This window comes from Heloderma suspectum, chromosome 5, assembly GCF_057233095.1.
Source record: "Heloderma suspectum isolate Gila_16-S chromosome 5, 16-S_ref, whole genome shotgun sequence".
Classification (NCBI taxonomy): Eukaryota; Metazoa; Chordata; class Lepidosauria; order Squamata; family Helodermatidae; genus Heloderma; species Heloderma suspectum.
In genome coordinates this window covers 226,940,807-226,956,143 of record NC_139462.1, presented here as the reverse complement: position 1 = coordinate 226,956,143, position 15,337 = coordinate 226,940,807, and the positions used below count along the sequence as shown (strand labels likewise).

General features: G+C 46.4%; 1 protein-coding gene across 1 annotated transcript in view; it reads right to left on the bottom strand.

The window, feature by feature from the left end:
- The window catches only part of LOC146345233 (vasoactive intestinal polypeptide receptor-like), a 171,271-nt gene that overhangs the window by 75,679 nt on the left and 80,255 nt on the right, over nt 1-15,337 (bottom strand). The window contains exon 3 of the mRNA XM_084859444.1: nt 6,867-6,974. Coding sequence (XP_084715570.1) covers nt 6,867-6,974 — 108 coding nt within the window. The remainder of the gene's footprint in view (nt 1-6,866; nt 6,975-15,337) is intronic.

Sequence of the window (15,337 nt, the reverse complement as noted above, 5' to 3'; positions counted from 1 at the left end):
GAAGAGGTTACATTTCAATGGGAATGGGATGGGCTTCAGAGTATCCCCAAACAGGTTTGAGGGTCCCCAGTTGTCTGGCTTTAGCAGAGAGAAGCTCATGCTGGAACTGCATCTCAGAAGCGCCGGGGACAGATCAGACATGTGATGAGCAAACCAGGAAGATGTGGCTAAAATGGATGCTAAGCTCATCCCGTGGTCTAAGGTCTTTGGGCATCAGGGAACGTGCTGCGTTACATCATGCTGTTGTCTCCAACACATTTCTTTTATGACGTACTTTGGACTGGTCTGTTTCAGTAAGCATCTTATTGCTGAATTTACCAAACCGACGCTTATGGCAATTAATTCACAAGTCTGCAGCAATAGAGATGTGGTAAAAAAAAAAAAAAAAAACCTACAGTTTCACTCATACTATAAAGCCAGAATGACATTTCAGGAGGCTGCAGCCAAGAATGATAATGCTCACAATATTAAGGCAGAAAGAAGAGATGATCCAGAGTGTGTGACTAAGACAGCAATTCCGAGGGACCAAAGGATATTGCAGAGTTAATTTACTTCTACATTCTCATCCTGCCCTTCCTACAAGGAGCTTGAAGGAGTATATAGCAGAAGGCTGGGCACCTTGCTGCCCTGCAGATACTTTGGCCTACAACTCCCATGAGCCCTCACCATTGGCTATGCTGGCTGAGACGGGTGGTAATTGCAGGCCAAAACATGCGGAGGCCCACAAGATGCCTACCTCTAGCGTACGGGGTTCTCTCCTCTTTTATCATCACAACAACCCTGTGAGGTAGGTTAGGGGGAGAGTGACTGGCCGAAGGTCGCATGGTTTTGTGGCTCTCCGGGGATTTAGACACAGGTCCTCCAGGTCTTGGTGTGCCAACTGTCTAAGTAGGGCTGTCTAAGTAGGGCTGAGAGTGGAAATAAGCCTCTCGCCTTTCCAGGCAGGCACAGCATGAGGCCCGTAAAAGATGGCCATTGGTTTTAGGCAGGCTGTGTTTATGCTCCCTTCCCCAACTAAGTCCCTGCAAGACTTTTCAGATTAAGACTTGACCTGGAAATCTCACAAGAACACCACAATCCTTCCCACCACAGACGTTCTTGTTGGAGGCACACCAAGGCATGTGTCCTGAATCTCCTGAGCTGTGCCCCGAATCTTCTGAATTGCCCCAGGGAAATCATCTGCCTTAATACAAGCCTGCCTCTTCCCTCTGAACTCGGTAGCCTTGCAGTGACTAGGAGACCTTAGGACTCACTCCCCGTAAAAGAGAAATAGGGGTGTAGCATGAAGGCAGCAGCCTTCTAAACTATAAGAAACACTGCCGCCCTTTCTCCCAGTCTGCTCACTTCTCTCTCCCTACCTTTCTACTCATACCTGCCCACTGCTGGGAGCTTGCTTGCAATGAAAATTAGAAGAGGGAGGGGGGAGAGCTCTCTGTGAAATACTGGTATCTCACACAGTATTTGATTTTAATGCCCTGAACTGGAATGCCTCGCTTCTGCAAAAGCTCAGTGAGTTCAGCATGGCAAAGGATTTAATTTGTCTCCAGAAACTTCTTTTTCTATCTCCACCTTGAACTTCTCCTGCTTAGCTGCAGGCTATGTAGCAAGAGGAGGGTTAGGAGGTCCATGAGACATCATGTATCAGGACATGCTGGAGAGGCTGCATGCAGAGTCCTCATGGCACCACCAGCAGGCACGGGGCTTTTAAATACGGGTCACAGTTATTTAAAAGAGCAAGAAAAAGCCCTCAGCCACCTCACCCCATTAAGGTCTGTACAACCCTCCCACCCCTCTACCCTGCTCCTAAATTTCTCTGAAGTGCTATCCTTCTGAAGGGAGCACTTGGCTTGGGGAATTCTCTCTCTTTCCCTCCCTCCCCACCCCTGGTCCATTTGTAATTGCCATTCTTGTTTACCTTTTCTTCGCTCCCCTACCTCTCTTTCTCTTCTTTACTCCCTCCAGAGCAAGTCTTGGAGACTTTTCAAGAGGAGGGGGTAGTGACTAAGAGAAGTTCTGAACTGTATTTGACTTTATACAAACAGACACGACGATTTGTCTTTCTTCTCCTCCTCCTCACCCAACTCTTCAAGCAGAGTGCGTTCACATGGTTGCAGAGGAAGACATTCAGGCCTATTTTGTTTGTCAGTTGCTGTTATCCAGCAACGGAATGGCAAACATTAATAAAAACAGGAATTAATTTTGGTTTTTTGGTGCGGAGAGATAAATACTGTGCACGTATCCAATCCTCTGTGTGTCTGCTCAGAAGTAAGTCCCATTATGTTCTATCGGGCTTACTCCAAGGAGAGTGTACATACAATTGCAGCCCAAGTTACTTTTTCAGGAAGGTTTGCAGCCTGATTCTCTGCATGGTTACTCAGAAATAAGTCCTGAGTTATGAGCGTGATACTACAGGCTTAATAAACTGTTTACCCCATTCCACTCTGCTGAATTGGATACCTTTTCAGCTCAGTCCTATGCATATTTTGAAAATTGTGTTTTTTTTTTCCTTTTGCATGGATTCTAGCTTCAGTGGTGAGGGAAAGGCACTAGGTACATGCTCAGAGGTACCTTCTCCATTACTTAGTCCTAGAATTGAAAACGGACTTCATTGCTGAATCCTGGTGAAGTCTGGGCACAAATTAAGTTATGGGGGGGGGGAGGGGACAATGAGACCTTGTACATAAAAGGATGAGGTAGAGGAGAGTTGCAACCCCCCCTCCCACAAAATGGGAGGAAAACTCGTGCTGAGTCTGACCGAACACAGGTAAGAGCCCACTATCGAGCCTACTCTGTGGCGGTGAGGGTGGCAAAGAGACAGTTCTTTTCCACCAGCATTGTATCTTCTCAGTGTCGTCCAGCGGAGCTTTTCTGAGTGGTTCGCGGCCTGTTACATTCTGGGCCAGGGAGAGAGACGGTGGAACCCTCGGTAGCACGCTGTGACGAGTTTGCACGGCACTTTGAGGATAAAGTCGCTCAGATTCGTCATGAATTGGACACCACCATTAATGCAGTTCCATTGGTAGAGGCGTTCAGAGCACCGTCTGGTCCAGTTTTATTGGATGAGTTTCAGTTACTGAGGCCTGAGGATGCGGACAAGGTGCTTGGCCACGTCCGATCGACCACTTGTGTGCTTGACCTTTGCCCTTCATGGCTTATTAAATCAAATAAGGAGGGGATGTTTGGCTGGGTCCAGGAGGTTGTAAATTCCTCCTTGAGAGAGGGAGTGGTGCCTGCCGCTTTAAAAGAGGCAGTCATTAGACCACTCCTGAAAAAGCCTAACCTGGACCCAGAGGATGTTAACAATTATAGGCCAGTGGCCAACATCCCCTTCCTGGGCAAGGTGCTTGAGCGGGTGGTTGTAGGACAGCTCCAGGCACTCTTGAATGAAACGGATTATCTAGATCCATTTCAATCGGGCTTCAGGCCTGGTTTTGGAACGGAAACTGCCTTGGTCGCCCTGTGGGATGACCTCTGCCGGGAGAGGGACAGGGGGAGCGCGACCCTGTTGATTCTCCTGGACCTCTCAGCGGCTTTCGATACCATCGACCATGGTATCCTTCTGGATAGGTTGTCTGGGTTAGGAGTTGGAGGCACTGCACTACAGTGGTTCTGCTCCTACTTGGATGGCCGATTCCAGAAGGTGGTGCTGGGGGATTACTGCTCTGTGCCATGGCAATTGTGCCATGGGGTTCCACAGGGCTCTATTTTATCCCCCATGCTGTTTAACATCTACATGAAACTGCTGGGGGAGGTTATCCGGAGGTGTGGGCTGAGGTGCCATCAATATGCAGATGACACCCAGCTCTACCTCTCTTTCTCATCAAAACCAGGTGAGGCAGTGGCTGTTCTGAATCAGTGCCTGGGCACGGTAATGGACTGGATGAGGGCTAATAAACTGAAACTCAATCCAGACAAGATGGAGGTACTGTTAGTGGGTGGTTCGTCTGCCCGGCTAGGTGATATTCAACCTGTTCTGGAGGGGGTTGCACTCCCCCTAAAGGATCAGGTTCATAGTTTGGGGGTGCTCTTGGATCCAGAACTGTCACTTGAGGCACAGGTGAACTCAGTGGCACGGAGCACTTTTTATCAGCTTAGGCTGGTATACCAACTGAGGATAAAATGGAGAGGAGGAGGATAATGTAAGCCACCTTGGGTTCCTTGCAAGAGGAAAAAAGGTGGGGTATAAATGCAATAATCAATCAATCAACTACGCCCTTATCTGGACAGAGATAGCCTAGCTACAGTTCTCCATGCTCTGATAACTTCTCGTCTGGATTACTGCAATGCGTTATACGTGGGGCTGCCTTTGAAAACGGTCCGGAAACTTCAGCTGGTCCAAAATAGGGCAGCAAGATTGTTAACAGGGACTGGCCTGCGAGCTCATATTACGCCAGTACTTTTCCAGCTGCACTGGCTGCCAGTCCATTTCCGGGCCCGATTCAAAGTGCTGGTGTTAACATTCAAAGCCCTTAACGGCTTGGGGCCAGGTTATCTGAAGGATCGCCTCCTCCCATATGTGCCTGCCCGGACCTTAAGATCATCGTCAGCGGCCCTTCTCCATGAGCCCCTGCCAAAGGAAGTGAGGCGGGTGGCTACTAGGAGGAGGGCTTTTTCTGCTGTGGCACCCCGGCTCTGGAATGAGCTCCCTAGTGAGGTTCGCCTGGCGCCTACATTGTATTCCTTTCAGCGCCAGGTGAAGACCTTTTTATTTTTCCAGGCACTTTAGCATTTTAGCTTTCTAAATTTTTATCTTTGCTGTTTTAAATCTGTATTTTAAACTCCTGCACTGCTGCTAGGTTTTATTGTGGTTGTATTGTTATATTGTGGTTTTAATGTTCTATATATTTTAAATTGTTTTATTGTGTGTTGTTTGGTTTTAATTTTTGTGAACCACCCAGAGAGCTTCGGCTATTGGGCGGTATAGAAATGAAATAAATAAATAAATAAATAAATAAAATTTCTGTTTTTATGACGACTTGCTGGAGGATGGATCAAATGTGGAAGGATTCTTGTGTGGAGGGGAACAGAATGTATGTGATGGTTTTCTTGCAATAGGTGTGTTCAGTGCTTAATCTCTAAAATGGGAATGCTAAGGCTTTAATCTGTGTGCAATATATTCTATCACTATTAATTGTTCAGTGAGCAAAACAGATTCTGCATATGCTCAGAGGCACTCTTTATTTCAATGCTATTTTTGCTAACGTTGGTGAAATGTAAATGAATTCTAGTAATTCTAAATTATAATATATATGCAAATTGTCTCATGCTGCCCCAGAGTCCTTTGCTGCTTCTGCCTCTCCCCACAATAGGGTTGATTTGCTGCACAACGACACGCAAGTCCATCCTTCACTTCCTATGTACTGCTAACTTAATCATTAACTGCTGATATGAAAAAAGCTTAGCCCCAGGGCAAAAATCTGCTTTATGTTGCTTCTCATGATCCAGCTCTAACATTATATAGGGTGCGATAATTCTACCTTTCCACAGTGCTTAGTATGTATGATATTCATGGCTTTCTCCTGGATTTCTGCAGGAGGCCATTTGTAATTTCTGCAGACGTACAGACAGGTACCTTACTAGCCTATGATGGAATGGCATTGACATTCTGCTGTTTGCCAATTGAGCTTGACTGCTATTGGTGAATAACACAAAATACTTCCCAATTTGTGAACAGAGCAGAGCTCCGACACCCAGTTCCCATTTGATAATTTAAAGCTCCTTAAATTGCAAGTAATTGTCTGTATCCCGATATGCCACCGTTAGTTCCTGACCAGAAATATTCTTTGCCACTCAGATATTCAATGCACAGACTTCTAACCGACAAGGTCATAGCACCACGCTGGCTAAACTCTTACCCACTTCTGCCTCTTTGCTGTTTGCTTGCATAAAGGATTTCCTGCAAGTAGAAAGATAGTACAGCAGGGAACAGGCTGGGCTAGAACATTTCTTCTTGCTATGCTATTTTGGTGTTGTTCTTGTTTTACTTTTAGGGAGTTTTTTTTAAAATACGGGGAGCATTCAAATGTGGAACCCCTAAGTGCAGCCTGGAGAGATACCGTCCACCTTACCTCTTAGCACCTTATTGTGCTATACTTGTGGGGCAGATCACAGTCCTAGGAAGGCTGTACAAGGTGATATCTGTGAACATGCAGTTTGGCTCTAAGACATGGGTTTTAGCAATCAGTGTAGGAAGGAGGCCTCATGAGCGTCACCAGTTTTTATGCCAATGGGGACACGCACATTTTGGATGATCACGGTTTGCCATTGGACTAGGGGGCTGCTTGTGCAGTTTTTCAAAACTGTTAGCATCCCGTCGAAAGGAAGCTCGGACGAGCCCATCTGCAAAACAACCTTGGCTGCCTATTCGCTACCGGGACACATTAGTACTAGTGTACAAAGCCCTAAACAACTTGGGACCAGGATACCTGAGACAGCGCCTTCTTCTTTACCAACCTCCCCAGTCACTGAGGTCATTGGAGGGCTTGCTGCTGATGGTTCCACACAGACCTACGGCCCAGTTGGAGTCCTCCAGGAGAAGAGCCTTCAGCATGCTGGCCCCCTTCCTGTGGAACTCCCTGCCTTTGGAGGTCAGGCAGGCGCCAATGCTGTGTTCCTTCCGGCGCCTCCTGAAGACACTGTTATTTTGAGAGGCCTTCCCTGAGTGACCAACTGCGGTTCATTAAATTCGATCTTATTGGAATTTGTCATTTTAAAAAACGTTTTCACTGTTTTAACCTGGTGTTTTATTCTTTTACCTTTGTTGTTCACCACATAAATATCGTAAGTCAATCAGTCAGTCAGTAAATACATAAATAAATACAACCCCGTCTACTTTGATTGGGGAGAAGTCGTCCAGCGCCACTTACCCTGAGCCTCTGAAAAGTAGGTGAAATATATAGGACAAGGCAACACTCTGGTTTCACCCAAACTCGCTGCGGGCCAGCAAGTAATGTTATCCCACAGGCTCCTGCAACCTGCAGAGAGGAACATAAAAAACAACAACACACAATTAACACACACACTCACACACACACCATCAGGACAAGTTTTGTACATTTAACGTGTGGGGTGGAACCAGGGCCTGCCCTAGGATAAAAAGCGCCCTGGGCAAGGAGTGCCTTTGGTGTCCCCTGTCCTGGTAGTCCGTTCTGCAGGCCACCCAGAGGATTTATGGGGCCTGGTGCAGGTGTGAAGTCCACCAAGAATGACATTGTGCAAAACCTTGATCTCTTGGCTACTGGTCTGCACAAGCCAAAGTTCAAAAAGCCACATTCTGAACAGTGGGAATGCACCATGCAGCACAGCAAAACCATCACAGGTTTTACTTCCAATATTTTTTTTGTGTTGCAGCAGTTCCTATCTTTTGGGAAGCATTCTTTATTTTAGAATACCCAATACTTTTATCTTTAAAAACAATAAAGAAAAGTTGTAAATAAAAACAGTATTCAGCTGGCCTCATAGAACTTACGGCTTTATTTTATTATTATTTAAACCACCCAGAGAGCTTTGGCTACTGGGCGGTATAGAAATGAAATAAATAAATAAACAAACAATTATTTATATATGGTTATATGGGGTGGCGATAGCCGACAGGAAGCTCTGGCGTGGGCTGGTCCATGAAGTCACCAAGAGTCGGAAGCGACTGAACGAAGAAATAACAACAAATATAACCATTTACAGTATTTGAAATGCTAAGTGTTCGGTAACGTTGCCTCAATTTAGAGCTGGTTAACGCTGATTTTTGCCTAATGCGAATGACATCAAAATGGAAATAGAAAAAGAAGCATGCTTTAAGGGTACTTGAAGGAAGATCTTTTTTGTAGTTAGTACCCAAACAACCCAAAGAAATGGAAGCAGTGACAGATTTTACTTTCTTGGGCTCCAAGATCACCGCAGACGGTGACCATCCTAAAAGAAATCAACCCTGAGTGCTCCTTGGAAGGACAGATCCTGAAGGTGAAGCTCAAATATTTTGGCCACCTAATGCGAAGAGAAAACTCCCTGGAAAAGACCCTGATGCTGGGAAAGACTGAAGGCAAAAGGAGATGGGGACGGCAGAGGATGAGATGGCTAGATAGCATCACTGATGCAATGAATATGGACTTGAGCACGCTGTGGGAGAGAGCGCAGGACAAGAAGGCCTGGCGTGCTGTGGTCCATGGGGTCACGAAGAGTCGGACACGACTGAACAACTGAACAACAACACCCAAACAACCTGTAGAACCTTGAAAGAAAGGTTATAGATACTTGCTTTTTGCCACCCCAGCTCACTGCAGATAGTACATTAAAAAAAAAAGCCACTGAGCTCAGCTCTGCACCCCCCTCAGCGAAGCTTGGCACCCCCTCAGCTCAGCTCGGTGCCCCCCGCTCAGCTCGGCACCTGGGCGAGCACCCAGCTCGCCCACTCCTAAGGCTGGCCCTGGGTGGAACTACATAGCTGGCTGCAAATAGAGCCTTAGGGCAGGGATGTGGGCCTAATTGAGCCCATGAGGGTTCTGCATGTGGCCCATGGAGCCTCCTTGGGTTCCTCCAGGGGGCAGGGCTTGGCCTCCAAGCCACACCCTTTGGAGGAATCATCACTGCTATCCCGGATCTGCATTCTGCACACCTGCTTTAGGGTGTCCAGTTGCCACTTCTCCATAGCAAAATAGTGGGGTGAGGAGATTTGCAGGGGAGAAGCATGGGAGCAGTGACAGGCGAACTCCCCTCTGCTCAATTTGGAACTGGATCACCAATTACGAATATCATTGGGGAACTGTAGAATATATATAATCCCCCCCGCCCCCGAGAAGTACGCCATTGAGTTGCAATGCTGGCTGTACCTTATTCCATTGGCTTAGAATGGGACTGCTTGTCTTCTTTCCCCAGAGACTTAGGAGCATCCCATGCACTTGGCCGTTGGATTCCAGAGCCTTAAAAATCACCCTTTCGGGGTGTTTCCTTTCCTCAGTCAGAGCTGTGTCCAAGCCTTGGACCAAAAACAGATTAAAAGCACATTCTGAGCTTCTGTAAACTCCCAGTTTACCTTTTGTGTCATAGGAGGACTTCTCTGGAAAACGACATTCGATTTATAATACATGTGAGCACTGCGAACTGGACAAGTTTGTATTCCGACAGTGTCAGTGGGGGGTGGGGGGAGGCGATCCATTCCTCCCCCCTGGAATCCTCCAGAGTGGCTCTGCGTCTGGAGGATTTCACGGAGCTGCACTCTGGCTCTGCAGAGCCGGTGATGCGGTAATGGCAGCCGCCATTACCGTATTCCTTGGAGAAATACAGCTGCAAATGGTGTAGTGGATGCCATGTGGCTGTAAAGCGCTGGTTTTTTTTTATCAAAATAGAGCTGTAAACGGATGCAATTAGGGTAAACTCAGGGCTTTACGGCCTCAAGTGGCGTCCAATTTGCGTCTGTGTTTTTCCCTGCAATAGGCTAGCCTCCTTTGAGTCCATGGCGGAATTCTCTGACATCCCTAATTCCGAACTAGGAAATTGTGAATTTTGGAAATGTCACTAGATGGGAGAGGAGTGCTTAAGCCTTCCTCCACCTGCTACTTTCCCCCAGAAACCCTTCCCCCAGAGCTGCGGTTCAAAGAGAAGTATTTGCTGCATCAAGGGTGGAAAAACAGCGGCTGGAGGAAGGGTTAAGCACTTTACTCCCACCAGCCGCTTCTCCCTTAAAGGTCTCCCCACTCCCCTAGCTTTGCAGCGAAGACACATGCAGCTGCCCCTCATCTGTCCATTTACAACCCCCCCGTGCAGTTTTGCCTTGAAAACAGGGCCACATCCCCCCGCCAACTTTACAAACAAAAATATAAGTGGAATCCATTCGCTGCTTGGAGGTTTTCTTTATAGTTCTTCATAATCACAAATCATATTTAGTCTTTTTTTTAACATAATCTGAGGAAAGGCTTTGACAGATATTACCGCGTGTGTCCCTGATTATTTATAGACTAAAGTCATGCCATATTTTATAAAAATCAGATATTCTGACTTTGCCTTTAGCTATTGTCACCATTCCAAGTACTAAGACTTCAATGTTAGCCATTCGGCAGGTTTTCAGCTTTTAGCTGTTGCCCTGCTAGCTGCCATCAGCATGGACACAATTAATTCCTAAGATAACACTCTTGCATTCTGTTTACCAAACGTTCTCCACCATTTTGTGTGTGTGGCAATGCCATTTTTATCCCAGAATGTCCTAGAACAATTCTAGGCCTAAGGCATTGTGGGGGTTGCAAAAGCCCAGCCAGGCTACCAACAGCTGCCACTGCTACCACATTCATTCATTCATTCATTCATTCATTCATTCATTCATTCATTCAAAACATTTGTATCCTGCCCTACATCATTAAGATTTCAGGGCAGCGCACAGATAAAATCAAAGCAAACAGTATATAACAATAAATGATTTTAAAAGCTAAAAGCATATTAAACTATTAAGCAAGCTAACACCAATTAGAAAATCTGAAGCAACAAAATGGTTAAAACAGTGTGCAACTTCAGGGAATTCAATTAGCCCTCAAAGGCTCTGGTGTTTTCACTTGGCACCGAAATGAAACCAACGTCTGCACCCATCGGGCCTCCAAGGGGAGAGCATTCCACAGCCAGCGTGCCACAGCAGAGAATGCCCATTCTGAAGGGCATTCAGCATCAGCAGCAAGTAAACCTAAGGAAGGAAGGTAAACCTAATCTCCAGGGCCAGATGAACTGCACCCTAGAGTAATAAAGGAACTGGCAGAAAACTCTCAGAACCGCTGTCTATTCTCTTTGAGAAATCTTGGAGGACGGGTGAAGTGCCAGATGACTGGAGGAGGCTAATGTTGTCCCTATCTTCAAAAAGGGTAAAAAGGAGGAACCTGGGAACTGCAGACCAGTCAGTCTGACATCAATCCCTGGGAAAATTCTGGAGCAGATGATAAAGCAATCCATCTGGAAGCACCTTGAAAACAATGCAGTGATTACTCCAAGCCAACATGGATTTGTCAAGAACAAATCCTGCCAGACGAAACTGATCTCATTTTTGGATCAGGTCACCTCCCTTGTGGACTGTGGGAATGCTGTGGAGATCATATACCTCAACTGCAGCAAAGCTTTCGACAAAGTGCCCCATGATCCCCTGATGAGCAAACTAGCTCAAGGTGGGCTAGATGAAACAACAATCTGGTGGATCCACAGTTGGCTACAGAATTGGACTCCAAGAGTGCTTATCAATGGCCTTTGAGCAGGGGGTTAGACTCGATGGCCTTGTAGGCCCCTTCCAACCCTACTATTCTATGATTCTATGAAGGAGGAAGGAACCATGCTGCTACTGGTAGTGTTCATGGAAAGCCCCACCCCCAAGAAACTGTTGGGATAATTTCTCCTCTCCCCAGAGAATATTTGGCGAAATGGTGCCACACCCCCATTTCACTGCCCACAGATACTGTGGAGAATTTCAACAGGACTATTTTGACTGAGCTCTACCAAAATAAATAACTAAATAAATAACGTCTGGGTGGAGTGGTACAACTTTACTATGATCCCATTGCAAATGAACTAAAGACATGTTAGCAGCCCTGTGGTGCCTGCGTTTTCTCTCCTCTGCTGGAGGGCTCCAAGATGCCCCAAGCAGAACCTTTTGCTCAATCAGTTTCATCTTGCTATCTAGAGATGACTTTGGAAAGTGTGTAGATACTAGGAAAAAAGAGATGAATCATCAGCTCATTAGGCAAAGTCGCTTTAGGAAGGAAGAGGCTGAATGAACTAGGTATTCTATTAAAAAGCGATAATGTCAGTGAGGATGGCAAGGGGTTGAAAACAAAACATGAAATTGTGATGCAGAGTTTGAAGCTCACTTGTGCAGCATCCTTCATCCACTTGCAACTCTACAGCATGCTGCTAATTTCATCAGTGTGATCACACACAGCACTTGCAAACCTGTAGAGAGGAAGGAAGAGAGGAAGGGAGGCACCAGCTAAGGTGGCACGGACGGGGCAGACCGAGGTGGGCATATCTGCCTTTGTGGTGTTGAGCTGCTGACTGGCTGTTCCTTTGCAAGGCTGATAGCCAGCTAACAGCCCAGGATGTTGCTGTTTTTAGTAATGGAAGCTAACAGTAGGAGAGGGTCTCCTGCTAGGTGGGTATCTCTTGTGTTTGGAATGAGACACCCATCAGAACTTGGAGAAGGTGAAAGAGACATAGGCAGACAGACAAGAAGAAAGCTTTCTGGCTGCCACCTCCCTCCTGCTACCATAGAATTGCACTGGCTTCTGAGATGCGACAAGACACACACTGCTCATGGACAGAGATGTGGGGCAGAAAATTTTCCAGTGCTTTGTTTTTCCGCAGAAAATTTTCCATTTCATATGTTCATTAGTAACTATCAATGGATGCCAAATGCAAATACAAATATTAGGGAAGCTCAGCAGCTTCAAAGTTGTAATTCAGTAATTTTCAGACAATTATCCCTAGTAGGTATGTGAGACACTACATGTAGGTCATTGAAATACATAATACGTCTCAGTATGAAATGGAACTAATGAGTAGTGACAATGACACTGAAGGTACCTGAACAACCTCAGTGGAAGAGAGATGAACCCTGTTGAAAGAGAAGTGTGGTTTTCAGCCGTACCATGCACAGTTCTTTGGGTTGCTAAAATTAATTCACAACCTGATGCCCTCCAGAAGTATCGGACGACAACTCCTAGCATTCCCAGCCAGCCATGCCATCTGAGGTTTGCTGGGAGTTGTAGTCCAATACATCTAAAGGGCACTGGGTTGGGGAAGGCTGAATAATCCTATTGAGATAGACAGTCGCCTCTGACTTCTTTTGAATTCGGAGGCGATCGCCTATCCAATGCAGGGCTGCTGAAGTACAGAGGAAAGGATTTCCTCTCTGGTCTGGCTGCCCTGCAGTTTACCTGAGATGCCCGATTTCGGCATCTAAGCATGGCTTCGGGAAGGGGGTGGGAATGGGGCTGAAGACCACATAGGATGCTGTCTCAAACAGCTTCCATGGTCTCCTCCCTCACTTCCCTGCCTCCAGGAACAACCCCTTTTTGCCTGGTCTGTGCTCTGTGTTATGAGCACGGACAGGCACGGGGGAAGGGGGGGGCAGCCTCTGCAGTTCTCTCTGCCCTGGCTATGAGGGGGAGAGGGCAGGGAGCATGGTTTCCTGGCTACAAGCTTGGAACTGGGAAACCAAAAAATCCTATCTCCCCCAGATGCTGTCTAGGGTTCAAAGGATTGCTCTCTTACTGTGTTAAGTTTTCAGTAGCTTTGCTTTTTTCTTACATGTAAACAAAGTAAGGGAAACACATGCTATTGTCTTTGAATTTCTACATAATGTAACATTTAAATCACACGGAGGGAGCAATCCTATGGCCGCTAGTCAGTGGCTAGACGGCCATAGGATATGTGGTTTTCCGGGAACCGACTTAGGGCTCGTGCCCTAAGTGTGTTTTAATTTCTTTCCTTAGATATTTCAGATCAAATGCTTGAAGTGTATTGGGACATATGCTTAATTTAATCACTCTGGCCATCAGAAATATTTCTGATGCAAACTGAACATTTTTTTTTCTGGGAACTCTTCCAATTCAAAATTTTCTGGAAACCCCACATCACTGCTCACAGATTTTGAAGCTTATCTCTCCAACCAGGAAGCAAAAATGGGGATCAAACTGCAAAAGAATGAACATGCCAGGTGAGCAATTTCTAGCCTGGAAAACCACACTCCACTTGTAAGATTTGCCCAGTATTCAATTGCAAAATAAGAGTTACATCCAGTTGAATTAAGGAACTCATCCTTTTTAGATCTAAAATACATCCCATCCACTTGCTAGAGATACAGCAGCATGAATTCTTGTGTTAACTTTGCTCCTCAGGCGAGAAAAAGTAAATACAGAGTTGGTGAGTCATGTTAAAAACAGAATGGGGGGAACATATTCTACCTTTTTGTGAGGATTGTGGGAGTATTTCAGCTTGGCTCATCCGCTAAGGGCAGAGGCGTATTAATTTATCCATGTGTTTCATCTGCCAACAGGAAAGCTTGAGTAACTTACAATATAACTGCATGTCCACACATCTTTAAGCTTTTTCTTTCAGCCCCCGTGCCAGAAGATAGGAGTGACACAAATTTCAGTGGCTTGGAGAAGCCACCAGATAACAAACGCTATTAAGAGAACTTTGTGAGGACAAAACAAGAAAAAATAACAGATTTACAGTCCGATGGTAAGGCAACTGGGATTTGAACTGTAGACGCTTGGAGTAGGAATCTAGGAATCTTTTGCTCTGTGTTACCATGATTTCTTACCAGAGGAGGAAGCTGCTGAGTGTTCTCTGATGGCCTGCAGCACCACCATTGCAGATGGCCAGAGGGTGGTATTGCATTCGCTAGCTTATTTGGGATCAGGTGGCACAAGTGACCAATAGCGTTCCTCCTAGTCCTATACAGCTGTTGACATTGGCCTTTGCTTCTCAGTCTGAGTGTCCTGCTTAGGCCAGGCCAAGTCCTAGGGCAGTCTATGGGGCAAATCCATATAACAAGTTCAAAAGGCAGGCAGAGGTCAGAAAGATGTTGTTATCAGTCCAGCAAGAGGGCAGCTCAAAGCCAAAGTCAGGATGCAGGCAAAAGTTAAGAGCACAGGATTACCAGTTACGAAGGAGAATCCCAAGAGCAGGATCTGAGGTGTGGTCAAGGTCAAAACACTGGAAAGCAGTCCAAAGAGCACAGTTTAGCAAGAGAACAAAGGTCAGCAGCACAATGGATCAATTAGGGAAGCAAGAGCTCAAGGCACCAGAGTAGAACAATATTGTTCCAGCTGCTGGCAAGCTCCAACTGAAGGCTTATATGCTGGAGCTTCCAGAGCTCCACCCAGGACCCAGGTACAGCATATCAGATACTTGTGGAAAAAGTCCTCCTTGTGGGGAGGACCCTGCTCACAAGGAGTCCTCCTTTGCAACTGAGCATTCCTTTTTGTAGGAGTCCTACTGGCTTGCTTCTTGGGACAATGGTGCTCTCAGGAGCTAGTTGGTCATGCAGCCCCTGTCTCAGAGGCACCGTTCCCCCCCCTCTTGCAGGGATGGACCCATGGCCATCTCCTCTGAGGGCCCAAGGTCCCCCAGATCTCCTGACATGGGCTGCTCCTTGATGTTGTTTATCTCTGGGAGCTCCAGCTCTTCTTCTGAAAAAGACTCCTCCAGTGGGGGCAGGACACTGACCTGCTCTCAGTCTACCTGGCCATGCTTATTGGCTTGAAACCAAGTTTCCTTCCTGGCTGGAACATCTATCTGCCTTGTATCAGCACTGACACTGATCTCAACAGTTTTTGTGTGGAAGCTAGGGATGCTGGAGAACGTCATTCAG